The 26,556-nt window shown below is 40.6% G+C and overlaps 1 protein-coding gene across 5 annotated transcripts; it reads right to left on the bottom strand.

Moving 5' to 3' along the window:
• Nucleotides 1-55: 55 nt before the first annotated feature.
• On the bottom strand, nucleotides 56-25,812 carry kif6 (kinesin family member 6). Of its 5 annotated transcripts, XR_005096265.1 has the most exons (24): nucleotides 25,681-25,812; nucleotides 24,124-24,233; nucleotides 23,206-23,280; nucleotides 21,462-21,609; nucleotides 20,986-21,095; nucleotides 19,757-19,886; nucleotides 17,976-18,182; nucleotides 17,735-17,878; nucleotides 17,539-17,625; nucleotides 15,444-15,547; nucleotides 14,879-14,984; nucleotides 14,255-14,417; nucleotides 12,772-12,930; nucleotides 8,548-8,653; nucleotides 8,350-8,405; nucleotides 4,957-5,007; nucleotides 4,780-4,867; nucleotides 4,570-4,705; nucleotides 3,957-4,039; nucleotides 2,559-2,639; nucleotides 1,595-1,710; nucleotides 755-986; nucleotides 502-579; nucleotides 56-431 (listed from the first exon to the last, which is right to left on the bottom strand). XR_005096265.1 is itself a non-coding variant. In XM_037241598.1 (22 exons), exons 1-22 carry the CDS (start codon nucleotides 25,738-25,740, stop codon nucleotides 970-972), a joined length of 2,334 nt encoding a protein of 777 aa, XP_037097493.1. In that variant the 5' UTR covers nucleotides 25,741-25,812; the 3' UTR covers nucleotides 56-969. The 5 variants fall into 5 exon arrangements, 2 of the variants coding, with proteins under 2 accessions (XP_037097493.1, XP_037097492.1); XR_005096264.1 differs by having other exon boundaries at nucleotides 56-579; XR_005096263.1 differs by having other exon boundaries at nucleotides 502-986.
• Nucleotides 25,813-26,556: the final 744 nt, after the last annotated feature.

The raw sequence follows: 26,556 nt of genomic DNA on the forward strand, positions 1-26,556 counted from the left end.
AGAAGGCGTTTGTGTTTACGGATGAATGGGGGGGGGGGGGGGGGGAAGGGTTGATATTTTGGACTGAGCGGTACTCAACCGCAAGCCATAAAAGGATGAGTTGAAAGATGCTTCAAGATGGATTTCTTTAAAATGCATCAAACAAATCAGCTATGAATAAATGCGAGTCTTTAGTTGAAAAAACACACGTCATGACTTGAAGAAGACTCGGTCTTTCTTGGAGGCAACTCTGACACCCTGATGCAAATTGTGCAGCTGCTTCATCTGTCAAACAAATCAATGCAAAGGCATCCAAACAAAGTGCTCCCACTTGGTTGTTCTCTGTTTGGGGGTGAGGGGGCGGTCTTGCCTTGATTTTGATGAGCCGCAGATGCTGACAGAGGGAGGCAATGAATCAGTCAGGAGCTTTCAGGCAACCGGATGGGATGAATCTGTGGGATGGACTTTGCATTCATGGAGTCAAGTCAAAGGATAAATAGCACAACCGGGTCTTGTTCATACCTGTCAGTCGGCTCAGAGAACTTTTATGCCGACTATTATGAAGGAGGCAGTCCAACTGTTTACAGTTTGTTAAACACCCTGTCACATTGGTTATGATGATTATTTATACAAGATTCACAATCATAAAAGACCTAACAAGAGTTTTAACTTGGCAAGGATAAAAAAAAAATACTTTAATACTTTGCTTCTTTTGGCAGCTACTTATATTTACAGCCACATATTGACACTCAAGATGTTACAAGTCATGACGTACTCAAGTCAGCTGGTTTCCTCTTGTTGTCTCCCCTCTCATATCTTAAAACAACATTTGCTCATATCAAATGGATGACGAGGGCTTTTATTTATATTCTGCCGCTGTTCATTAAGTGTGCTGGTAGTGACACGCGCAAGATGAGTGTAGTGATGCGTTCCTATATTCCTTTATGACAATTTGAGGTCTCATGGGGTTTCCTCCCAAACCACTTGAGGTCAGTTCTGAAGAGAGCCTGGAAAACATAAGTCACATATCGTACCTCTTTTTAGGGAAATTGTTGTTCAACCCATTTGGAAACCAAATCCTTCATCTAATTTGCTTCTGATGGATAAAAACCAATACCATAGTGATAAAATAACCCCAGAAATGAAGTTGCTGTCAAAGCACAATCACCATGACCACAAGCATGCAAATGAGCCTTTTGTCACCCCAAATAAATAGACAGTGGAAGGACGTCTGCTGGAAAAATCACGACAATAAAAAAACTATTTTCATGCTCAATCGGTCAAGTTGAAGGATTTACTAAAATGACGCAAAAGATAACAGGAAGATGCACAAAGAGTATGATTTTTAGACCCATAATGCGGCACTGGCAGAAAAAAAAAAGAAAAAAATATTCAGCTCATTTGTGGTCTTTAATCAGGCTTCTACATCAGAGAGGAGATATGTGCCGGAACAGTCCGGACGGACAACAGGCTCGGGAAAAGACTCATTCCTGCTTCCTCTAGAGGGCAGTATTGATTGTTAATTAATATTAAAACGTTTGGTTGATAATTTCCTCGTAGCAGGCACATCAATGTGGTTGGGAATCAATACGACCTCAGTGTGTTTGTGTACGACCTGCCCTGTTGAGGAGGTTTTGCCGGGCTCTGATGAAGGCCAGGATGTCTGCATCAGTTTGCTTGTCTCCAGTCCGGGGGATAGAAGATGGGGAGAGAGAAGACTTGGAAAGGGCCCTGGAACGCAAACGCAAAGCTTAATGTGGCTTAACAATATCTGTATTTTTTTTATGAATTAGTCTTCAAGATCAAGTATGTATCATGTATGACTGATAACTCTGTGCTGCACTGTGCAGCCATAAATATCTTTTATTCAATAAAAACATTGCGGCATACATTCAGTAAGCTATAACTTTCCAAATGCGTATGATTATATTAAGGGGCAAGATTTTAAAAGCCTTTCGCTCGATTTGCTTCTTGCCTCCCTCCATCCATCCATCATCCATCCATTTTCTTTCCCGCTGATCCTCATTATGGTTACGGGTTGTTCTTTTTCCAAAAGTTAGAAATATTATATGTGATGGAATTTCTATAGAAAACAAATCTTGGAGGAAATGTAATATTGCTTTAGAGGCTAAAAGAGCGCTTACCTCAAACATTTGTGGCATGTTACACTATCCATTGTTTTCCCCCTGGGTGTTAGTTACTATGGTTGCGTGAATAAATGTCAGATTAAACATAGCTTTGGATGCAAAGTGGCTCTGCAGCCGTATTTTCTCCTGATTGCCACTTTAAATGGGTCTGTATAATGAACGCATCCTTGAGCTTGCCTTGTGAAGCAATGTTATCACTGCTGTGACGCTTTAAATGCACCATCAAAATGGAATCAGATGATTTTGACCTTCTGACCTTTCCTTTGTTGAATCTATAGAGTGGGATTGATTACTGCTGTGTGAATGTTTGTCTGTCTCTGTGGTTTTCGGGTGACGGATTTAAAGGGTGTCACCTGTACTCATAAAAGGAAACATAGAACTGAAATATGATTTTAGAAATATTTTGCAAGAATTTAAGAAGGAATGGTTTACTTCCACTCTGGTGAAGAACTGAAGTCAGCCGCTGGTTCCTCTTGCAGCGTATTGGACCATGCTGGCTTGGGAAGGAGGGTTCTAAAATGGAAAGACATTTGAAAATTGCATTCAAAAGACAAATTAGTGATGACAAGATGGTTTGACACTTCCAACATGTAAATACTAGCTGGATACTGAACTAAATAGCACTGTTATATATTAAAACAAACATGAAATATTGAATACTAGTAACTGAATGATTTGGAAAGGAGAATTAAAAAAATGAGAGCGACAAATATGGTTGTTATTATAGACTGGAAGCATGCTAATTATTACAACAAAGCATTGTTGTCAGTATCAGCCTCCCCCGTTTTTTTTTTTTTTCATCAAAAGCCAATTAATATCCCATGTTGAAAATATGCAGCGCTTGAAAAGATGCTTTGCGTGACTGCAAACATACACACATGGGCAAAATTGTTGGTACCCCCCTCTGCTAATCACCCCCACAGATATAAAATAAGCAAAATAAATGAATAAAATATTAAACTTAACCAATAATAGATGCTTTTCAACGGTGGTATTTAAAAAAAACACACAAAAAAAACCACAGGCTCGTTGGCACCCTCAATGTTTATCGCACAACCTTTTGAGGCAATCAAGATTTTTGTAACTGTCACTTCTCAACAGCTTGTGTCAGGTTTGAAGAGTTCTTTCTCCTCACGGTCTGTTTCTGCTCTTTTCACAGATGTTCAATCGAATTTAAATCAACGCACATTTCTTCCTAGGAGACCTTGATGGTCTTGAGATTTCATTGTGCCCTGTACATCTCGTGCCAGATGCAGCAAAGTCGTCCCAGAACATAACACAACCTTTTCCATGTTTCACAGTAGGGGTATTGTTCTTTTCTTGGTATGCTTCATTTTTGTGTGAGTTGATGTGCCTTGCCAAAATGTCCCAGTTTTCTCATCTGTCAATAGGAAATTTTAAGTGCCCTTAGAGGCCACGATTGATGTGCAAAAATGTGTAAAAGCTTTGTGGCTTGTCATCATGCCGCTTGGCAAATTCTGCTCTCACTTTTTACTATACTTTTGTTAGTGATTTTTGTGACCACTGTGTTTTTAAATTTAAAAATGTTCCATTCATCCATCCAACTTATCTCCGGGGATCATCGGGACACAAACCAAACATGAGAAAGTGACAGCTCATGGAGGGTCATTGGAGGCAAGGTGTAAAATGCATCAAAGGCAATTGAAAGTCACTTTTGATAGTGGAACCCAGAATAAAAATACCATATGACAGCTTATAGTATTTTCTGCACGACAAATAAAAACTGACCTGGGACGCCGCCTTCGTACGGGAAAAGCTGCTATAGAAGATCATAAACATGGACTTAAGGGATGAACGAAAGAAACTCACTCAAAGTCTGGAGTGCCAGGTGAGGATGAGGGTGAGGCTCCATGCGGGATTTTTGTGTGACCTCTGGCTTCGTCTTTCGACTCCTGTAGATCATGTCACATGTCACGGAGAGAATTTATGAGCGAAAATGTCACTGGCTCTGATGACTATTTCAAAGGCACATCCAAAAACAAGGTGTTTTTGAATCTCTATTATTCACTGTGAATTCTTACAATTACAATTTGACGACTTTCAAGCCTGATATCAGAAACAGACAGCCTAATGAATAAAAGCATTATCTTTTCATAGTTATTCAACATAAATCCTACAGTGAACGCATAATCATTCTGGAATACTTTTCTGTGAAAAATGATAAATAACCAAGGACCCTTCTTGTATGATGTTGAACAGTGGTTGTAAGGGTCACACTGGTGCAATAAAGGCCTCCAAAGTCAGGGACATGTGCATATCAACTTACATGCACTTAAATGTCCTTAGAGGTCACGATTGATGTTTTTAAAAAAACACATTTAAGGCCCTCTGGAGTAGTTTTGAGATTTAACCATTACGTGTCCCTTGCCAGAGTTTACGTGGTCTTTCCAGATGGGTAGAGAAGAGCGATGAGCTCAGTCACCTGCACATTGGAAGCTTCCTCGTTCCACCACTTCTGGAAGTCCTTGTGGAGTTTGACCTTGGCCCTCTCCAACAACAGTTGCAGGTGTTCGATCTCTGTTCTCAATGCTTTCAAGTGGCAAGCTGTGCTCTTGTAACTGATGGAAGATAGGAGTAGTACAACATATGTTGCATTAGCTCCACTAATGGAGTTAAGTTGAATGAAGCTCACATCTTTTTTTCTTGCTCAATGTGTTCCCGCAGGTTTTCCTCTACTGGATCCACCTCCACACCAACGTCTTTGTGATTTCCAATCACACCTAGTGCAGAATAAAAAGTTCAGCATTGAAGATCTGATGCATGTGAAGATATGCTCAACATTCTTTTGGGGGATGCGCAACCAACATACCGTAAGCGGCTCTCTGTCTTCGACGCACTTCCAACTGCTTCTTGAATTCATCTGACAAAGTGAGATGGACGAAAATGTCATTTTTCATTTGGAATCTATAGAATCCTAAACGACATGAAATCGTTTGTCTCATTTTTAATCACACACGACAAAATACACATTTATTGTTCTGTCATGCTAATCCACAGCAGGAAAAGGTAGCAGATTGCTTTTCCTACTTGCTGTTGCCATTCCATCAAAATGATTCTCCAGACGCAGCACCAGAGACTGCTGCGGTTTTGTCCATTCGCTTGACCACAATTTGCAGGTCTGGTTTATAGATGTCGACCATGCCTGTCCAGAGACAAGCTGCGTGCGTGCGCACCTACAGTAGGCTACATGATGATGATTACCAGGCTGCTTAGGATGTGCTTTTATGCAAGACTCAATTATTTTGAGAGGTGAGCCCAGGGTTATGTCTGCTTTTTTGTAACGCTCTTCTTCCAGATGCCGAAGCCACCAAGACACTGACCAAAGGTGCCATCAGTTCAAGCTGTCATTAAGAAATATGGGTGTGTTTCCATGTAGAGTGTCAAAATAAACAAGAAGGAAGATATCCAGAAGACAAAAAAAAATCTCATTGGAAAAAATGATGTATGGACATGCTTACAATAGCGCTACACCACACGCGACCACAGGAGCATTAGCCTTCCGATTTATGTATGGAAGCAATGAGAAGTGAATTCACGACTGAGCCAAGACTCACCGCTGCTTTGAATGAACTGTCTCAAACGTGAAAACATTCACCGCTGATAGGATCAATGCCCAAATTCCCATGAAATGAGAGGAACCAAAGAGCTTCTGAAAGTGACGCGGGAAAAAATATTCTTCTTCATCATCTGCATATCTGTCGTTTTGACGACAAAGGGAGAATGTGAGAGAGAGGGCAAGCGTCATCCAAAAGGCTATTTAGATAATTGCCTCACTTGTGGGACTAACACATATGGCCAAGTCATCTCTTCGTCATACTCTGTGCCAATAATTAAAAGCTTGAATTCCTCGAATGAAAAGATTCAATTTCATACGCGAGTGACGTCTCGGAGCCACAACTGTTGAGTAAATGTTAACCGACTGAACTCAATCATGATTAGCAACACCGGGGTATAAACAATATCAAGCAGAAAGGAAGCAATTTCAGCTTCAGATGAAATGAAATGGACAGTATATCAGATAGCAAGACAAGTAAATTACCCAGGCAATTATGTGTAGGAGTGAAAGCTTTTTAAGGTATTGGATGGCAGGATCTTCTGCGGTGAGTTTCTATTACAATCCCCCAAGTCTCGGTCATGTAGACTGTGCATTTGTATGACTCTGTTAAGCGATCCCGCAGCCAGTTGAAGTGCAAGTTGTTGGGGCTGTGAGTTTGATCGGGGGTACCTTTAAACTATCCAGCAGGATTCACCGATGGAAACCACGTGCTGGCCAAAATCGTTCTTTCGGGCATCCCACCTTTTTCCTTTTCTTTCTATGAGTCACATGTTACACCTTTAATGGTACCAGCAGTGGTTAACTTCTTATTACAGTTGTAAAAGTTAACATTGAGATGTGTGCAAAAACACATCCGGGACTTTTCCAGTTCCAATAATAATTATAAAATGTTGTCTGTACAGTTAATAGAGGTTTTATGATTATAAATTGTCCCTATTTTTTTTCCATTTATGTCATGGGGGAAAAACTTTTCCAAACACTGACAAATTAACAATTAACCGCTCTGACTACATCGGCGGCTATGCAAATGATTAACTCCAGCTCATACATTGTGGAAAGTAAAAGGATCCAGTTAGGCTATGGTGGGATTTAAAAACTCAAAGTTACAGTCAGTCAACTGAAAGTCGGTTCATAAATCAGGAAATGAAATGATGCTAAGAGATGCGAGGACAACCAAGACACGACAATTTGTGACATATCAGAAATCAAAGATTCATTCCCTCCATTGTAGATGCGTCCCCAAAGCCCCATGCTATTTCCTCAGAAGTCATGTTGTGGATGTAAAACAACAATTTCCAGTTATAAGCCACATTAATGATTTGTCAGCTGCTCGTTAAATATGATAAATGTTATCCAGTTTCTGTGTGTGTTGATCTAAGTGCATTTAAAAAAACAAAAAAACAAATCAATAGCCTGTTATAGGTTGTAATTTCAAATCCTCAACCCAGATATTTAAACCATCAAATGTCATGTCAAGTGTTTAAAAGGAATGAATTGCTATTTCCACAGCATTGGGCACACAATCTGTGCTTTCATTGGACTGATGTGTAAGCAGGTGATAATGGCTCCATGAGCAGTGGTCATGTTGGATCTAATGGAAAGTAGATACAAAGAACATATATGCTTCCCATATTTCTACCCTTAAAGCAAAGGAGAATGAAATACAAAATAGCATATGCTGGACATAGGAATGTGATGCATAAATATTATCCTTCACGTCTGCTGCAGAAATGAAGAGTTCCTGTCCATATCCTGCTGCCATGCATACTGTTCAATATGTGCACCAACGATGGTTCAAAATAAATATATGTCTGTGCACTTTTTTGGACCGAAGGCCTCAGAGCATATGCTCCTTTGCCGAGTCTCTATTCCACAAGCGGACACAGTGGCCAAGAATAATCCTGTAAACCAAGGAAATGTTTGGACAAAAGTCTGCAGAGGCTGCTGTTCCTTGCTTTGATTTGGAGCCCAATGCTGAAAGCATCCAACAGACAAAGCAGTAAAAAAGCTTCTATCTATATTGTGCTCCTTCTACACTCGACGTCAACCGAGAGACAAATATTGCATTTATTTTCCAAGAGGAGCTTCCAAGATGGCAGGCAAGTCCGCGGAGCTTAATATTACAGCACCACTTTCCAGCCAGAAGAGGCAACCACCGTCCACTAAAAACACTCCTCATCCAAAAGGAATGCAGCTCCATGTGTCTAATAATGCAGTAATATTGAACAGAAACCCAGTCGTCTGTTGCCTTTTTTTCTAAAATCAACGTTTACACCTTCAAATGCAGATACATTTGTTAAGGGGGGAAAAAAAAACGTAAACATCTGAGAGGAAAGCAAATATTTTTTCACAGCATTGTGTGTATGCTCAAACTTGGCAAATGTGTAAATGTGAACCGTATGAAGGCCTACACCAGTGACATGCCAATTGTATGTTTTCCATTTTAGTGGGATGTCTGGCGGCTGGACATGCCGCAGTTTTTGGGAGACGCACCAATAAATAATAAAAGTGGCTTGCTGTATTTACTGCTCTACATGCGACTGTTTTTTTTTCCAAGAGGATACTGCAGCTTATAATATTTCAATTGTTAATGCACAGCAGATCGCATCTGTTTTTATTTTTGTCATTTCTTAAAAAAACACTTACTGATTTTTTGTTTGGCCTCATGAAGTTGCTCCCCAAGTTTTTTGGCTTCTGCTGACCTGTTTTAAATAATAAGGGCGTTAACTATTTTCTAATCATTCAATTTCATGAGCATACACGATCTCAGCAAGCTTAAACTGCTTGAACAACCAGTCTTCAATTTTCTATTTATTAATGATCATATTAAATCTATGACCCTACCTTTGTTTGAGCAGACTCTTGTTGTCTTCAATGACGTGATGGTCCTCATGGTCAGCGACAAAGCTCTCAAAGGCCTCCTGCTTTCCAATGGAGAGCTGCGGTCCTGCTAATAAAACACAAATTCTTCAGCTGTTAGCTTTCTATACTTCTGAAATCAATTAGTCAACCGATACGACGTCTCAGCAGCATCTGAGTCGATTCACTTCCACAGGTATACCCAATGGGTGTCTGGCTGCCAGATGTGCAGCGTTGTCGACCTCCCACTTGTAACAACAATAAAGGAAGGACTTGGTGTCTTCCAGTAAACAGAGACACAAAAACTGTATACGGCAAACATTCATTTGGAACACATCAGCAGTATAGGAAAGAAACTCCCCGCACCACAATATACCACATGCAAAGAAAGGACGGAACCTCCCAGCGGTAGTTGCTCATAATACGCTTTAACAAGCATTTTTATTGAAGTTGTAAACATCCGCTTACACGGGTTTATGCTCGTCATGGAAAGAACGTTGTGAATATGAAATCTAATTGGCAAGATACGAAAAATCATGAATACAAAAGGAGGTGGAAGAAAGTCAAACACTTCTGTAGGCTAGGTTCAAGAAAAAAAAAACTATAATCATTGTTATATAGCAACATATTTTTTCCTTGATTTGGCATCAAATATTCAGTGAGGGGCAGACTAAATGATTTAAAAAATGCAGTAATAATGCAAATGATGCAATGACATCATTGGCAGTTTGCTTTCATATGAATTTTGATGAATCCCATGCATCATTGAGGAGAATTTTGCAACAAAGCAGACACGGAGGACAGTTACTCATGTGGGATAAGGACAGTGGGGAATTCGGTCGTTATTTTCGGAAAGTCCTGATTGAAAGCAGCAGGGATCTCGCAAGCATGTGTTGCCCCAGCCAACCTCAACAGTTGGGCTTCATAAGGGAAATGCAATTCATTCGACTTAAGGCGCAACATTCCGGGCGTATTTTCAATATGACATCTTTTATGTTCTACTAACATCATTTGCGGGATAATGAGATCACATGGATAACTTCACTAATTCTTTTCCATGCCCCCCCGAGGAGTGAGACTGTCGCAGAGGAATGTGTTAGGATGACAGATTTCCTTTTTTTCATGATGTGAAGTATAATGATGCATTTGCCTCAGTACATGACATGACATTTGCTTCTTTTGAAATCTTCTGACAGGTAGACTGCCACGAAAGCCTCAACCTAATTCAAAGATGGCGTGCTGCGTGGAGAAGGTCTGTCTGCTAGACGCATCAGCATCTCATTACACACTAGCAGAGTTTATAGTAAGATGTAAGTCTTGACGTCTCAAGTCTCCTGTCAGTCCTAATAAGCCTAAAACAAGTCATCACCGCTCTGAATTATTACAGGAACACCTTGTAATTTCATTAGCTCAAAAAACAATCTTAAGTACACTGAAAAAAAACATTCGTCTGTATTTGCGAGAGACGAAAATAAATCAACCTGAAAGGAAACTCACATAGGAGTTTAGACTGCAACGTGCAGAGAACACATTGGAACTGTACTTCTGACAACATCAACATTGAGTAGTAAGTGCAGATCTCTTCCAGTGTGGTCATCAAAAAGAAAAATCAACTCCCTATGGACCATGTTTTATGTGTTGGCAAAGTTTGGGAGCTGACATAGAAGGATGTGCAGTGGAAAGAGCGGAGCAAATTATAGCAGCGATGCTTTCCACGCAAAGGTCATCATTACGTTTACGTTTTTTCAACGGAGACATCTGTTAAGATCGCTATCACAATAGAGGCTTTTGAATGCAGACGCAGAAACAGAATCATCCAATGACCTAACTGGCCCAAAAACAATGTGCGTAATTAGTGGCTAAGTCTCAAAATCACTTTTTTTCAGGCAGGTGATGAATGTCCGTTTTGGCACATGAATGACCGTCCGCAATTTTCCCTGTGTTTGTATGAGGCACACTTTGTTTCATTGTCAAGGTCCCAAGGTCCGTTTTCCCACCTACTATTTAACACATTTTTCACGATGGAGTTTATCGCTAAATATGAAAAGATACGAGTACAAAAATATTATTCAAAGCCTGTACTTCAGATTTTATTGAGTGGCCTTCGCCAAAACTAACTTGATGCAAAATTTGTTCACAGGGTCACTTATTATGCTTGGAGTGCAAAAGACTCTTTTCAATGCATTGTGTGCCAGAGACTGACAGGAGTGACCCGAGTCCTCTGATTTGATTATGGAGCAACTGGATCATTTACATGGACTTTAATGTCAGTCATGCGCGTCTCATGTGGAGTAGGTCTATTTATGCAAGTGGACCATGACTGGATGGAGACGTTTTCTGATTTAGTCCGGAACATGATCATTGGAGTAGCCTACATGCGTCGTAAACAAAATATACAAAAAAAAAAAAAAAAGGCCTTATATCAAATGACTGCCTTTTAATGTTATTAAAGTATTTGCTTTAAATGAAAGATTTGGCATGGACATTACGCATAAAACCTCATTGCGGCCGAGATAGAGCCGAGCGCTGTGCATGATTTAGTAGTTGAAGAGCAGCACATGCTTCATTTTTATGTTCAGTGCAATGCAGCAAAAAAAAAAGACAAAGACCAGTCAGACCAGGTAAAATTGTGCTCATGGTAGCATTGAAAAAGACTACTGCAAATTGAGCATTGTTCATAATCTTCCATTTACCAGACTGATTGATTTGCACCCCTTCATCTGTCTGGACTGGATTCAAATGTGTGTTTATTTTTCTAATAGGCTCCTCTTTCAGAGACACTGTTAACAATTAGCCCTCCACTGGCCTTTTTTACCACACTGGGCAGAGATATACAAAAATGAGAGGAAGTGTGGTTAAGGCAGACAGCAGCACAGCCTCAATTTGATGAGTTGCTGGCTCAAAATCCACTGCCCGGTGGCTATGACTGAACTAGTTATGAAGGCTCTGGTTCATCATCATCTACTTAGACAAAACCAGGCAGGAAAATTCAAATAAATGCAGCTGCCCCAGCTAAGTAGCGCGTCTCAATGCTTCAATGGCCTGACTCTCACTAACATCTGCATTCCTGTTGCATTCAACGTAAGGTTAAAAGTACGCTGACTCGGCCACAAGAAACTGGGAATTACTTGTTCTGCAGTCTTCATCACGTCAGCATGCTAGTGGTATGTTTTTTTTTTTTTTCCTATTTAGATTAGGATCGAAAGCTCCAGAAAGGATGTGGCAGTGCGATGACGTTTTACTTTCAGAACACAAATACACATCTGGGAACAATCTGACAGATAATGGGATGACTGTGTAGCAAATTTCTATTCAAAATATTTACGTATACGATTACTGAAAAGAATAATTCAACATATTTATCTTGTACATTTAAGATGCTACATATGATCATAGAAGTCCTGGAGCTATATTTAGCAGAGTATAAAATTCAAAGTGGAAATTCTGGTATTTTGCCACGAGATGCGAGATTAATTTCTTCCGTGACCATGCAGTCAACTAAAAAATATTTGTGTTTCAAATCATCTTCGGATAGTAAAATGAATGGAAATGCCAATAATCTGTTCCATCTTCCCCTCCAAATATTTGTGTTTGTATTTGACGAAAGGATGAGTGGATGGATGAATAGATGGATGGATGGACTAAAAGAGGGAAGCCAGGTTGTCAAGGATTTTTGATGCTTGTAAGAAAATCTAAACCGGCACGCTAAAGATCATCTTGGGCTTCCACATTCCATAGGAAGGAAATCACCTGGCTGCTTTGTCTGCATCTAATCCATCGCAAATTCTCTGTCTCGTCCAGCAAGAAAAACTAGATGTCAGCTGTACAGGAGACAACATCTGCAAAACATTTACCCAATTCTCAAACTCCTTTGTTAGCGGGATCCATGTGTCTCATTCTCACTACTAAACAGCAGCGAGAAGTCACAATGAAGTGCTGAGAACGTGAGGTGATGATGTTTTCATGATGTTTGATTACTTTTGCCAGGATAAGGACAACCGTTGAAGCATATTTACTCCACAATAAAACTTGGACCAGACTGACCCACAACTATTTTGATTGATTGAAAACACCCATTCAACTTTTGAACAATCCTGCTAACTGATGACATGACAAAAGATGAAAAGAAAGGACAAACGTGCAAAATGTTCACGACGGTCCTTCGTCTTGAAATACAGACAACTGGAAAAAGAAAGTAACTTTAAGTACCTCTTGTCGTGTACTGTACAGGCCCAGTTGAGGCGGGGTCATCGTTCCCCGGCTTGGCATCAGTCTTGGCCGTGTTCTGTACATCGGAAATCCTTGCGAGCTGCATTGTGGCATCGTTGGCCCTTTTTTTTTCCTTCTTCAAAATCTTGACCAGGACACCTATAGGCACTGAATTAAGGAACAAACATGTCTTTTGTTTGTGGAGACCGAGACGAAATATTCATAGTTCATGTGAATCATACTTTAGATGTACCTGAAGGCCAGCAGATACGCTTGAAAGCAAGACTGATGAATACGAGTTACTTATAGAGAGAAATTTCCATGAGGTGAGCCAAAAATGACAACAAAGTAAAGCACATTAGCTTCCTCACGGCACGCACAATAGTAGGCTTTTAATAATGGCAGATTGCTGACATGTGCTCCCTGTCAGACATTACAGACTCGGGGAGATGTCATGGTCTGGGAAGAATCAGTGAAGAGAAGGGGAGCCAGAGAGGCTGCGGGGACTTTGCCAAGATTCCACAAAATCTTCTCTCCTGATGAGATTGTATGTGTTTGTCTACTGGAGTCCAAGTGTCAAAATGCTTGTGAGGCCGGCTGGCCGGCTGGCTGGCCGGCCGGCCGGCCGGGTGCACTTGCGTGAGTATGACATAGACATTGGCTGGCTACCCGAGAAGTCTGGAACAAGAGAATTGCCACACGCTTTATTTGGCTCCCCTATACAGGTACTGCGGCTTCCCGGGTTTGAGATACTTGAATCCCTTCTTACCCCATAGTACTCACATTTGTACTTTTGATGAGTGAAGCACATTCCCAAATAACACATTTGTATGTTCCTCATGCACGCTCATGTTCATGACATAAGCAGATGTCTAGCTGTGGACAGACAACACCACAAAACTGTGATGGTCAGCAGAACATTTGGGATGTTCAATAACACCGCAATGGCACAACCTTTAGATTGCTGTGAGCCAATAAAAGGGATTAGTTGGAACAACAGCATCCATTACAGTCTTTCATTAAACTGACTGACTATGCATTCATTTTGAAGTTGCCAAGTTTTGAACACACTACAAATTTGTTACACCCATGGTGTATTCTGATTGGTGTCCCTTTTTTCCATCACGAAGATGTCTGGCATCTGATATCTTCATTTATGCTAAGCACGACCATAAACTTGAAGCACAGGGTAAAAATATTTCTTTGTGGGGCTCCACATTGGATCCTCAAAAGCCATTCAGTACAAATATTGTGGTCACACACACACATACACAGCTTCTGCTGTTCATTCAATCTCTCTGCTCCATCTTTCTTGTCATTTGTCATGCAGACGTCACAGGAAATAGAGCTCATGCCGTTGCTCCAATATTACTGGACCACATCATAACTTTGGAAGCTCTTTTTATCCTTGTCAATGAGAACCACTTGCATTGTGGGATGAATATTTTAAAAGAAGGACAGTACAAATATTCTAAAAGGATACTGATTTCATGATCACGCTGCTGCAGCAATTCCTTTAGTTTGTTAACGTCCTCTGTAGTCTGGTGCTCGTGAATATCTTTTTCCTCTGGTATGGCTGCTGCTGCTGCTGTCTCCTGTATATCATGGTTACTGCACTTTCCACTTCTATTGCCAAGAATCATTGTCTGACCCCACCAATAACAAAAAAAGAAAACACATTTATGAGACCTTATGCAAAGGAGGAGAAACATTAGGGTTCTGCAATTCAGCTCTGTCTTTATGATGATGATGACTGACAGTTCACAGGTGTCAAACTCAAGGCGCGGGGTTCAGATCTGGCCCATCACATCATTTTATGCGGCCCGCAAAGACAATTTATGTGTGTCAACTTAACGTTTCTTGTTAAAATACCAAAACTGTAAATATTCTTCCCTTTTAATGACAGCGAGATATTGCAATGACATTTTTGGACTGTTGGGATAGGAAAAGCTAAGGTGCAATTGAAAAAGTGCCATTTGTAGTGTATTTCTGATATAGATATGTAGGAGTGTTATAAAACACAGAAAAATCATTTCCCATATTTTTGGTAGGAATTCTTACACATCTGGATAAAAATGGGCATTGTTCCATATTGTTAATCTATTACCTTAAGCAGACGAAAGCAGTGATGGATTTTTCTCATGTCTGGTCCCAAAGTCATTGTCACGCCCGGATCAGGATCATCTACAAAGGCCTTGACTGACTCTTCCAACCTAAATCACACAGACAAGAAATGTGAAACCACTGCACTTTCAAGTTGTACAATCAATCACATTCAGCACCAGCTCAAAAGTGCAAATTTATATTTAAAAAGTGTTTCTAGTCTTTAAAGTTGGGTCCGTTTAAAGACTACTATTTATTTAAATCCGCGCTCCAGCTACACAGGGCCAGTCAGTTGATAAACTATCTCTGGATGATAATCCAAACATTGGTTTCTCAAGTTTCCCAAGCAGCACCCGGAAAGACTAGGAGGCGACTTTCCAATCTATCTGAACAAGTCCTTGGTTTTCACGCAAACATGCAGAAATGTGCACAAGTATTACAGGCCATAAAAAAAAAACATAAACATATATCATTAGTGCTGAGTGGCTATTATATATATTTTTTATATGGACTAGAATTAGAGTGACTCCATGGACAGTTCAGATTTACAAATAAGCAACAACACACACTTGTTCATCTCCTCGACAGTTAGCTGGTCATCTCTCTCTTCTCCCGTCAGCATGGTCAGCTCCTCCTTCAGACACTGAACTTCCTGCTTCAGGCGTGCAATCAACTGGAATTTCCACAAAAATAAGAGGTTAACACGCGTGTATGCAACATGTAAAACGAGGCAGACGTGATGCACTTTTTGATATATGACACAAAACTCCAGTTCACACAGAAAATCCAGGTCATGTCACCGTTGCCAAGTGATGAGACAATCTTGTGGTTTAGAAGGCTAATGCATTTTTAGGAACATTTAAGTGATTCCAGACAACTGGATACGGCGACAAGAAAATGAAAGAGGCCAAACATACTGTAAGTAAACCTTCTGTTGCACATTAGCTCCCAAGGGATGAATTGCCAAATTCTCCTTTTTCTTTGCTTTGTTCCCATAATATGTGAAAGTTTAGTTTATAAAACAACTCTTTAAATGCATAAAAGAATATTCATCTGTAACCTATTTCATTTTTTAAATATCATAGCTGACATTGCGGTCCGAAGCTGCAGCGCGTCCCTTTATTTGGACCCTGCGGTCTGATGTAAGACTCCCAGCTGCATCCTCAACAACTGACCACCAGTGGTCGGACAGCACAATCAGCATAGTCTATTTCAGCGGGCAGAGCCCACACTGGTACCACAACTCCATGGCGGAATTTCAAATCCTCGGAAAAAGAACTAAGAATGCGTGACTGATGATGTCAGCATAGCCAGGTTAGTGCAGCGTTGCTATATGCAGAATTTATGATGCTGAAATTAATTCATGCGCTTATTTTGAGGAAACGACATGTCAAAAACTTACAACGTCAATAAATTTAACAAGCAGCAAAAATAGTCATGACTTAAATAGACCCAAATTGTTTTTGCAAACAATTATGCGCACACACACATAGTAAAGTGTAAGCACTCCTGCCTAACTACAGGTTCCATCTTAAGTTCAACTATTACGTAGGTTGCCACACACAAACATGCTGCAATTAGGGGGCCCGGCTTTATGAAGGAAACAGAGGCATGTTTTCCCACAACATCCAAACACCAGCTTTTGACAACAAAATGACAGGATTTGGATATTTTCGACCAATGCAGGGGGGCACAATACAATAAAATACAACCAAAAATGTTACGCAATAGACGTTCATACATTTCTCGCCAACACTGTGTAGCATTTAAAGCCATGCGCTAATCATAGATGCATTTTCTCATCGATGATATGGTGTTGGAAATTGCAGGAGGGGCTTTAGGTGAGTCATTACGTCTTAAAATGAATGATTTTGAACCTTTCAGCACTTTTATCACGACACGGTTTAACTCAAGATAGTCTAAGTATGGCTTTGAGTCTTTGGAGGCCATAATTTCAACATTGAGGTCACGGCTTTAGGAAGAAACTAGACGGAATTGACGTTTTTAAATTTAGGGTTGGGACAACCCTTAGCGCTCTTGAGGAAACCATACTTGTCTGGAATATTTTTTACTGTATATTTTACCATGTGAGATGAACCCAACACTGAAACACAATTGAAGAACACTGTAAAAAAATTGCCATTGATCCATCAATTCCATTGAGAATCTTAGTCAGGGTTTGAGATTAATTTCCTATATCTATCAGATATGTATCTCTATTGATGAGAAGTTGTGTCTAGAAACAATATAAACTTAATACTCCTCAGCTGGATGCTTTCTCAAGACATGAAGTGCTGGGCTAAATAATGTCACGAGAGAATCGAAGGCATGTAAACCAGACATGGAGAGAATGCAAATGTAATCTGCAAATAGCTGAAATATAGCAGGAGGAGCAGGCGTTGATGTGATGAAGAGCAAAAAAATGGGATTATTTTAGAGCAACTCACTGACATTGGAAAAAAGTGGTTTTGGATTGCTAAAGAGGACATTTAAACACATGGTAGGTTACGCTTAGTTCCATTTTGAAGCTAAAACAGTAACAGCGACTCATTTGCTGATCAAATTAGGGCTTGGGAGCCGAGTGAAAGGCAGATGTGGTGTAATGGTGTCTGAGTTATAGTATTTATGACTCGTGAGGTATTGAAGAGTATGCAGCTGTCTCACCAAGGCAGGATCAAGTTCTTCATTCAACATTGCCTCATTCTTGATGATAGCCACGCGCTGGGCAAAGCGACACGTCGAGATCGACTCCTGCGGTTTTTGTAAGATAAATTGGAAAGATTAACGAACGTCAAATAGGATATTTTGTTCACAATCTGGACAGATACGTATCAAAAACGTGACTTTGGTAGTGTCTTACGTATAGGTTCCTTTGGTCAATTGCCAGAGTAGCAATCATAGTGGTCTTGCAGTTGCCTCCGAGGCTATCCCTCAGCACCGAGGTCAGCATCGAGTTCCTGTATGGAATATGGCAGCGATTCCTCTCTGACAAGGCAATGATAACCTGAAGAAAAGCAAAGTGGAAAAGACGCAGACTCTGAAACTAAATGAAGGATGGTAGCGGCTCATAATTTGGTTGATTGGCTTTATTAGGAAACTACCTGTTCTAAGTAATGGAGGGAGAGGTTGATGTATTTGGCCTCCGTGAGCAACTGGCCATTTAGGCCGGTCTTGCTGGCGCGATCCGACCCGGCCAGGTCGACCAGGTGGAGCTTGGAGCGCCGGAGAGTGGCAGAGCCTGGCTCGCGCCGACACAAGTGCACGGTAAAAATACAGTGGGACCGTGTAGAGGCCTGGTTCATGGGGGTCTAAAGATCGGAAAAGAAAGGGCAGTTAGTACAAACGACATCATGTTATGAATCAACAACAGTATTAGGCCTGGAAACAAACAAAAAAAAATGTAACATTTAGTTTCCATCTGTGTTTCATTCAAACAACGAATGGGTTTCTTTTCATCCTTCTTTTTCTTGCTTCCACTGATTAAAACCTACGTACATTGCAGCATGTGGAAACAATGAGCAGTAAACAGATGGTGGTAGCTTTGCAAAAGCTGAGGTGGATTTTCAGATGCTCACCAGTCTAGCAGAAGTTACAGTGGGTTGTGACACGGAAGAGATTAAAAATAGAACGTGATTCATTCTGCGCAAACAAGCTGTAGCAACAAAAACAAGATGTGAAACACTTGCATGGTGCTTCATGAAAAAAAGATGGAGCCAGGCAGCAATGTCTTTGATATGTGCTTCATTTAAAATACCGTGCTGTTTGAATAAATTCATTCATTATGAAATTGTCCTCTGACTCTGGACTCTCTTTATGCATGCCACAGTTTGTCTAATTGGGTCCAATGACTTACTGGCCATACCTGCAAAGATGGCAATGTTCATGTTGACCACAAACTGTGTTAGGACAAGCCAGCAATCTATTGCTGCAACAGCTCAAACCGGGATCGACTTCATTGCACTCCAGTCCTCATAAAGGTGACATAAGGACAGGAAGTTCGAAAGACAGACGTCGTGTGTGACATGAGACATTAAGGAAAAAAAACAGATGAGGGGAAATATTTTCTGATTAGGTCAAAAGAAAGGTGAGAAGTAGTGAAGCGGAATTTTATTTCCAATAAAACAGTAGTGGGGATTGTCATAAATGAATGAGCTCATACTTTGCTGAGTGTGTGTCCATATGGCAAGAATTGAAAGAAGATCTTTTGTGCACATTTGTTGGAACTGCCTTGTATAGGGAGCAAAAGACTCCCGGGATAAATTTGGCAGCAACAAATCCACAATGTGGATGCTGTTTGTTCACTTCAGGCGAACAGTGAAAGCTTCTTGTCAATAGGTCCTAGTGAGGGTGAGTTCACAAAAGGTTCTGAGTGGGTGGGTGGCTGGCTGCCGGGGGCTCGCCAATAACAAACATCAAGCTGCTTGATCAACACACTTCACGTCAAAACACACTTTTGGTTTTCATTGCCGAAATCCCAGCGCTCGAGGTGAATCGAAGTCAAATGTTTTGCTCCACTTTCTGCTTAGTGTCCTATTTGTGAACATACCGTGTTATTGTGCTCACCAATGGTCATCTTACTACAAATCGCTCTTGTTTTTGTTCTGAATGTGAAGATGTTGATTCAGCTGCTGTTCAGTTGAGGGGCTGATCTATTCAAGAGGGTTGCAGGGCCACGGCCCACCCCAAGGTCTAAAATTTTTTTTATCATCTTAGCCTTGACAGAGCAGCGTAAACAATACATTATGCAACAGCATAAACGATATGACTGCTTGGCCGATTGATTTTATTGTGTTTAGGTCAAAGAAAATTAAAAGTGGCCCTTGCAGATTTCGATTTTTCGATGAGAAAAAAAATGTCCGGGAACGGCCACACCCCCTCTTACTTCTGCAATCATTCGATTGGTGTCGCCCAAGAACAACAGATTGAGAGCCTCCTCTTCATTTGCAGACTGCTGCAATGACAGGTTCCTGAGATGGATGTTCTGCTCAGTATCTTCCATGATCATGACTTTTCTGGGAATAGAAAAATGATTGTGTTGTAAGAAAACAATGATTGAAATAAGGCGCAGAGCATGAGAGACAAGTGCAAACTAAGACGATGCACGTAAGTAACGTAGGCATCCATTGTTGAATGTAAAGTCACTGATACAGTGAATTATTTTGTCTGTCTGGTGATAGCGGAATGCCGCAGAGAAGGACAAGAAGAGTCCACGAGACACAGGAAGTGGACGAGAAAGGCGGATCAACAGTGCCACAGCTTCTCCTTGAATCAGCAAGTGCAGCCACAGCATGGTTAAGGTCGGGCACTGTCTATTTCCGGAAGACTATGATTTGTGGCTATCTAAACCTTCAGCAGAATCATCTGCAAAATTGAGAAATTGCCTCAAAAGGAAATGCCACCAGGACAAACACCAAAGTGATTGGCTAAAATAAAAAAGAGAAGAACAGAAGAAAGACATGGCTCAAACAATTAATCATGATAATTCCCTGGTCTAGACTATGGCGAGTGGCAATAAGCTCTGAAAAAAAACAACCATAACATTTCTTCACATTCTCCCCTTCAGTGCAAAACACATCACCAATTTGACCGCATTAATTGCTATTGAATCGTCCTGTTGGCAGTCCGTATTGGCCTGGCAAATCCTGTAGTCTCCAAATTTACCACACTAAATCAATTCCAGCCAGCGAAATAGCGGTGGAGGAATAAGGCCCAGTTCCACCCACACGTTTCAAATGATGATGGAATGATTGGTGATTTGTCTTTTCACTGTTAAAATAGACCTGCTAACCTAACCACTAGTTTTGCTGGGTGATTGTCAGACTGGACAGTTGAATCCAGTTAAGCCTGTGTGTGGGAGTAGCTAAAATCAGATACAAACAAAAAAAAGGACAAATTGCTTTTTGGCATCCATTAAATAATTCAACTATAGTAAGCATTAAAAATAAAGGAAAGAGCAAAATTGCTCTGTTCATGACCATTGTTCGATTTATAGTTCTAATTTTCACATTGATTAAAAACTGTAACACCAAGTTATCTAAAACTTACTTTGGCACAAGATTTAAGTCTAACTTTATGTCTGTAATCAAAAAGATATGTGAAAAGCGTACTGACGGTAGGTCCTCCAGTCGAGATGCTTCATGTCTGGAATCCAGGAGGTCATAACCCATTTCATTGTAAATCTCCAGGTACGATACGTGCGTACTATACATGGTACTGCTGTCCTGCGGGTTGGAAAGTAAATATTTAAAGCTGATTCAAGTGTCATTGACATTTCTGCATTGGACACTGGAGTGTCATCTAATGCTGAAATCATTTTCAAGGGCGCTGAAAAAAATAAAAAGGTACCGACCTGACCTTTGACCTCGGCTACATCTTGGATCTGGCATCTTTTGAAATGAATCATGCTCTCCCTTTCACACTGAAAGTCATTTAAAAATGTCTTGTAACTGATCTACACTGAGCTCTGCCCTATACTTTTGTCCAACTTTGTTGAGATCTGAACATAAAGGTGGAACACGATGGTGTGAAAGGAAAGACAGAAACAGTCACAGTTGAGGGATTCAAAACGGAAGCGCTGATCTCCCTACCTGAGTGAAACACTCATACAGGTATGAAAGCGTGCGGGGAATAATGCCACGATCACTGTAGCGCTCTGCTCCTCCTGTGATGGTGAATGTCTTCCCACTGCCCGTTTGACCGTAGGCAAAGATGGTGCCATTGTAGCCGGACAATACACTGCAGCGACAAAACAGTGAGAAAGAAATAGGTCAGGTGGCTTTTTGAATTGGCAACACAAACGAGGTATTCAACACTGACGGCCAAACGACTGCACCTGAAGAGCAAAATCAAAATAAATGAAATGTGACAATATAAATCCCCAAGAAAAGATGGATGTACTTGAGTGGAGAGACGTTACGGCGACGGTGAAGGAAAAATGTCTTCAAGTGTGAGTGAAAGAAAACCCACCCAACTGGTACATTTTGGTTTGGCTCTGAATAGGGCCAATGGAAACCAATAGTATTTCGGTGCAATTGAGGGAAATGAAAAATTGAAAGCAGCATGTGAGTGGCATCCACATTACAAAATGTGTAGATATATAATACAGTATAACACTGGAGCTTTTACCACTGCTTATTCCCCGGCTTTCCTAGACATTGGCTCCACTCTAGAGAGAAAATGCTGAACTCATTTTCGGGTAGAAGGTAGCTGCCAAAGCTACACTGGCTCTTCCTCTCATAAAACTATTAATGATGGTTGCTTTTTGGAACTAGTGTCGGGCTTGAAATGACCAGTTTGGGTAATACCACACACCCATCCTTAAGGACAACCCGAGGGTCACGGATTGAGTCATGGTAAGGGCGGAAACATGGAACTATTTATTTTTGCAAAAATCTGATTGTTAAAGTTGATGACTTGAAAATGATGCTGAGGCCCATTTGCAAAGAATATAAGACACTTCTGCACCGTCATACTGGTCAATGGAGTCTACGCAGATGAAGGGATGTTGAGGCTAAATGAATGTTTGTGAAGGAGGAGGAGGAGGAATCACCTTTTTACATGACAACACAGGAAATTCCACGTAAACTCCCTCTGCTGGCTGTTTTCCCAACTGGAGAGCAAGTTGCAAATTTGGCAAGCACTGACTAACCGCTGGACCAAAGTGACGTTTGGGCGGAAAGGTTGTTAGGGAGTGAAACATTTAACTGCTGCTACTCCAAGCAACTTGGTGGGATTTCCTTTAATATTAGCAGAGGCAATAATAAACTTCAGAACACTCTGGAAAGCAAAGCGTACCCACAGTTACCATCTGGCATCTGACCTCCGCGCCACCTAGAATGGGATAGTCTTTAACTTGAACCACTTTTCTACTTCACAATAATCCCTAAAAAGGCTGAAGAATTGCTTTGGGAATTGTGAGGGCTGGAGAGCAATGACAAATTTGCAGAAAATACACATATTATACCACTAAAAATACACAACAAATGAGGTTGTTGGTTTTTTTTTTTACACATTTCAAAACTCACATTGTAAAGAGTTGATCTTGAGAGTGTCCCTCTACGCTGTTGGCTTGTAAAAGTTCTGACACTCACAATGGCGGAACTTTCCATCCTGCCTGCCAACTGAGTCCACTTAGCGGTTTAAGTATGTCAAGTACACCAAAAATCAGGCACCCCTCATTTGCATCTTAAAACACTTGCATTGGGCTGATTTCCTGTTAGCAGTCAAGTTAACGTGACTGGACTTCATCTTGGATGAGCTCTGATAGCTGCAGGATCTTGAATTTTTGTCAATTAGGTAATATTCCAAATGAAAATGGCTTCATCACTTTACCTGTCTGCTACTGGTTTTGCGATGTGTTCAAAAATCTCCTCTTGTTTGCTTGCTTGATCAAACACTTTTTGGAACCTGGACAACAGAAGAAACTATGACACATTGTTTGCAATTTTATTTTTTTTAATTACTCCATTAATACCAACAACACCCACAAACATGTGCATCCAGAGTTTCGTATTTTATTTTCCCAAATGGATTAAGAAGTCATTATGTTTTCTAAAGAAGTCTGAAATCTTGTTTCAGGCCACAAAATAAGATGAGCGGGATGCGAGTGGAATTCGCCCAGGAGCGCTGTTAAATGTGGAAATCGTATTTATACAAGGGCATAAGGGAACCTCCGCAAGCTATTATAGGAGTTTGCGGTTTGCAAAGACTCGCCGTGTCCACTACTGTCTGAGTCCCTAACTGTGAATTTAGGGCTTGGAAGCGTGGCGTGAGCCCTGCCCTGCCCAGACCAGAGGGTATATAAGGCTGCAGCCTTCACCACCAGATGTTCTGCTTCAGCAATGACAGAGCTGCTAAACGGATTATTTTTTATATGCAACCTGGGAAACAACAATTTTAACTTTTCAACTCTTTATTTTGGCACTGTCTTGCTGTCTGCGATTTACTCAGCACACCAAGGCTCCAGCACACCCATGATTGATGTTTCATTGTCTTGAAGTTAGTCATTTCTAGAGAGAGATCCAGAAGTATTGGGACAAGATTGCGCCATGATATACAACATAGGAGGAAAAAAAAAAACTCCACAGTGCAGATAATGACACTGACATACTTTTTTTGAAGGCACAGAAAATGCTGACACTAAAAAGCTGATTTCATATCACCCATATCAATATTCAAGAGATTAAGTAGATAAATCATTGCATTGATTAAGGTTAGTCAGCCAGAAATATATTTCTAAAAGGCACGTACCTGAAGTCGAAGCACTCTCGCTTGTTGTTAACAAAGCCATCGGCCATGTCCTTGGGCACCACTAATTCCAGAGCGCCACTTGGCGGCTGCTCATTGTTGACAGAGTACACCTGAAGGAGCTGAGTTAATCAACTTCCAAGAAAACACATCTTTTTTTTTTTTTTTTTTAATAAAACATTTGACATGTAAAGTATGCTGCTTCTGATTGGTGATTTTTTGTTTGTTTTCATTCTATTCTAGTCTTAGAAAAAACACAGCTTTGGCAATCATGGAAACGCATTGTATGAGATTGCGATTTCGATCCCACAAACAATAAATCATTCAGCTCCAAACATGCATGCTTGGTTAATTGAATAATCTAAATAATCCATTTGTGAGCGGGATTGTTATGTGCCCTGCAATTGGCAGACAAACAAACCAGGATGAACCCTGGGGCTTTGCACGTCAATTGACGCAGGCTCCAGCTGGCCACAACCCTAATAAAGACAAATTCTATTGAAATATGATCTAATCTATTGATATGAGTGACGCATATCATAATAAATTGTCAATCTGGTGAAAGTGCCATGAAGTCCACCCTAAAATGCAACTATCTGTTTATTGCACTGCAAATTTAGATTCTTGTGGTGAGGTCATTGTCTGGCCCAAAAAAGAAAAGCTGAAATTTAAGACACACTATGTGGAAAGCTATAGAAATGAAACAACTTTCATTGTTGTGTAGTGAGCGCAGTGTAGAAACTCGCTTACTCAGGCCAAAATCATGCCTAGGAGCATACAAGAAAAACTGTTGAACATTAAACCAACAGACTGGATTCAGGCAGTAGATGGCATTTAAAGTGAGGTCAGCTGGGTCAAGTTGAACAATCCCACTCTTTGGTTTTGATCTTCAACATATGTGCTGGCATATGGGTTTTTTTTTACACACTAATGGAATTATAAACCCATAGGGGTTTAGGCAGGGAAAAGGATACAACGTTAATGATTAGATTGTTTTCACTGACATGCATGTTTTGTTCTTTCTCATAGACATGTGCAGAATGTCAAAAAGCCGCAATGATGTGGCTGTGGTCATTTCATTGTGCTCAATATTGTCCGTGCAAGCTAAATGGCCACAAAAACCCATCTGTGTCATTTGATTATTCCTGCCATCAGTTGCTCAGACAAACTGCATTTAGGAGGACTTTTCTTTCTCTCTATGGTGACTTTGTCAATCCAATAGAAGCTGAAATGATCTAATAACAGCTAAATACAAATGACTGCTTACTGCTGTTTGTGTGAGCAGGTTGTGCAAACTGCTTGCATTTTCATGCTCTCCACTAATTATCCAACAGCTTTGCTGCACTGCCTTGTTTTTACTATAAATCTTGCACAACAGCTTGCAAAAGGGGAAAAAAAGATCAACTTCTGCACATAAAGACGACAAGATCTTTGCACACTTGAGACCTTTTTTTTTTTTACACACGCTACAAACATAGTGAAGTTTTAAATTCATACTTGCGTTTGCACGCACGTTAAAAGCAAGTTTCATGTGCAAAGTTATGATACGTGTCAACTTACCGCCGCATTTTTCTTGGTGGGTTTTATACGAGCATATATCTGAATCGTCTGTTTTACCATTTTCTTTCTAATTGTTTACTTTCCGCTTTTGTATGCTGGCTGCAGAGCTTGCTAGCCACACTTGGCAGGATGCTCTTGTGTGTTTTACTTGGTTGCATAGCAACCAAAAGTCGCGAGGAGTTTTGCCAGAGATCGTCTATGTGAAGATGATCTCTCGGAGAAAGGAAAAAAAATTAGAAAGCACAACACTTGCGTGGAGGCAAAGCCTGGCCGTCAATCACAGCACAGTTTAGAGGTCGATTATGTGTGCGTGCCTCCAATGAATCATTCAAGTTATCATCCATCAAAGTTATCTTTAGCTATGGTAGTAAATATTTTAATAATATTGTCAAAAAACATTACCGTTGGACAGTTATCACAGTCTACAAATAATAATAATAATAATAATAATACTTCCATACATCATACGTATTTATAGAATAAAGGTGTTGCGTTTGTTGGCTGGTAGCGATGGCTTTACCCGTCTCCAATTTCAGCGTAGGCATGTGATGCTGTTTCTTCTATTTCACCTGAGCCCTGGATGTCTGCCAAAATATAACCAAGCGGGAGGCCTTCTTCTCAGTTCACCAGGCAGTGAATCAGGAAGCATGTGTGGTTTCTCGTTGGCGCCACCACAGTCCTTGGTTTTCCAACATTGCATGTTTTTGTGGCCATGCATTGTTTTTGATTACTCATGATGAGCCATTTAGATGCATCGCAAAGGTTTGTGGACCTCTTCGTCATGCAAACCACCCTCAAATTTATAACACAAATACAATCATGAATTACAGAAAAAAGCCAATTTGGTCAACATACAGATGATATGAAAGCAGCCGA

This window comes from Syngnathus acus, chromosome 22 (assembly GCF_901709675.1).
Source record: "Syngnathus acus chromosome 22, fSynAcu1.2, whole genome shotgun sequence".
Classification (NCBI taxonomy): Eukaryota; Metazoa; Chordata; class Actinopteri; order Syngnathiformes; family Syngnathidae; genus Syngnathus; species Syngnathus acus.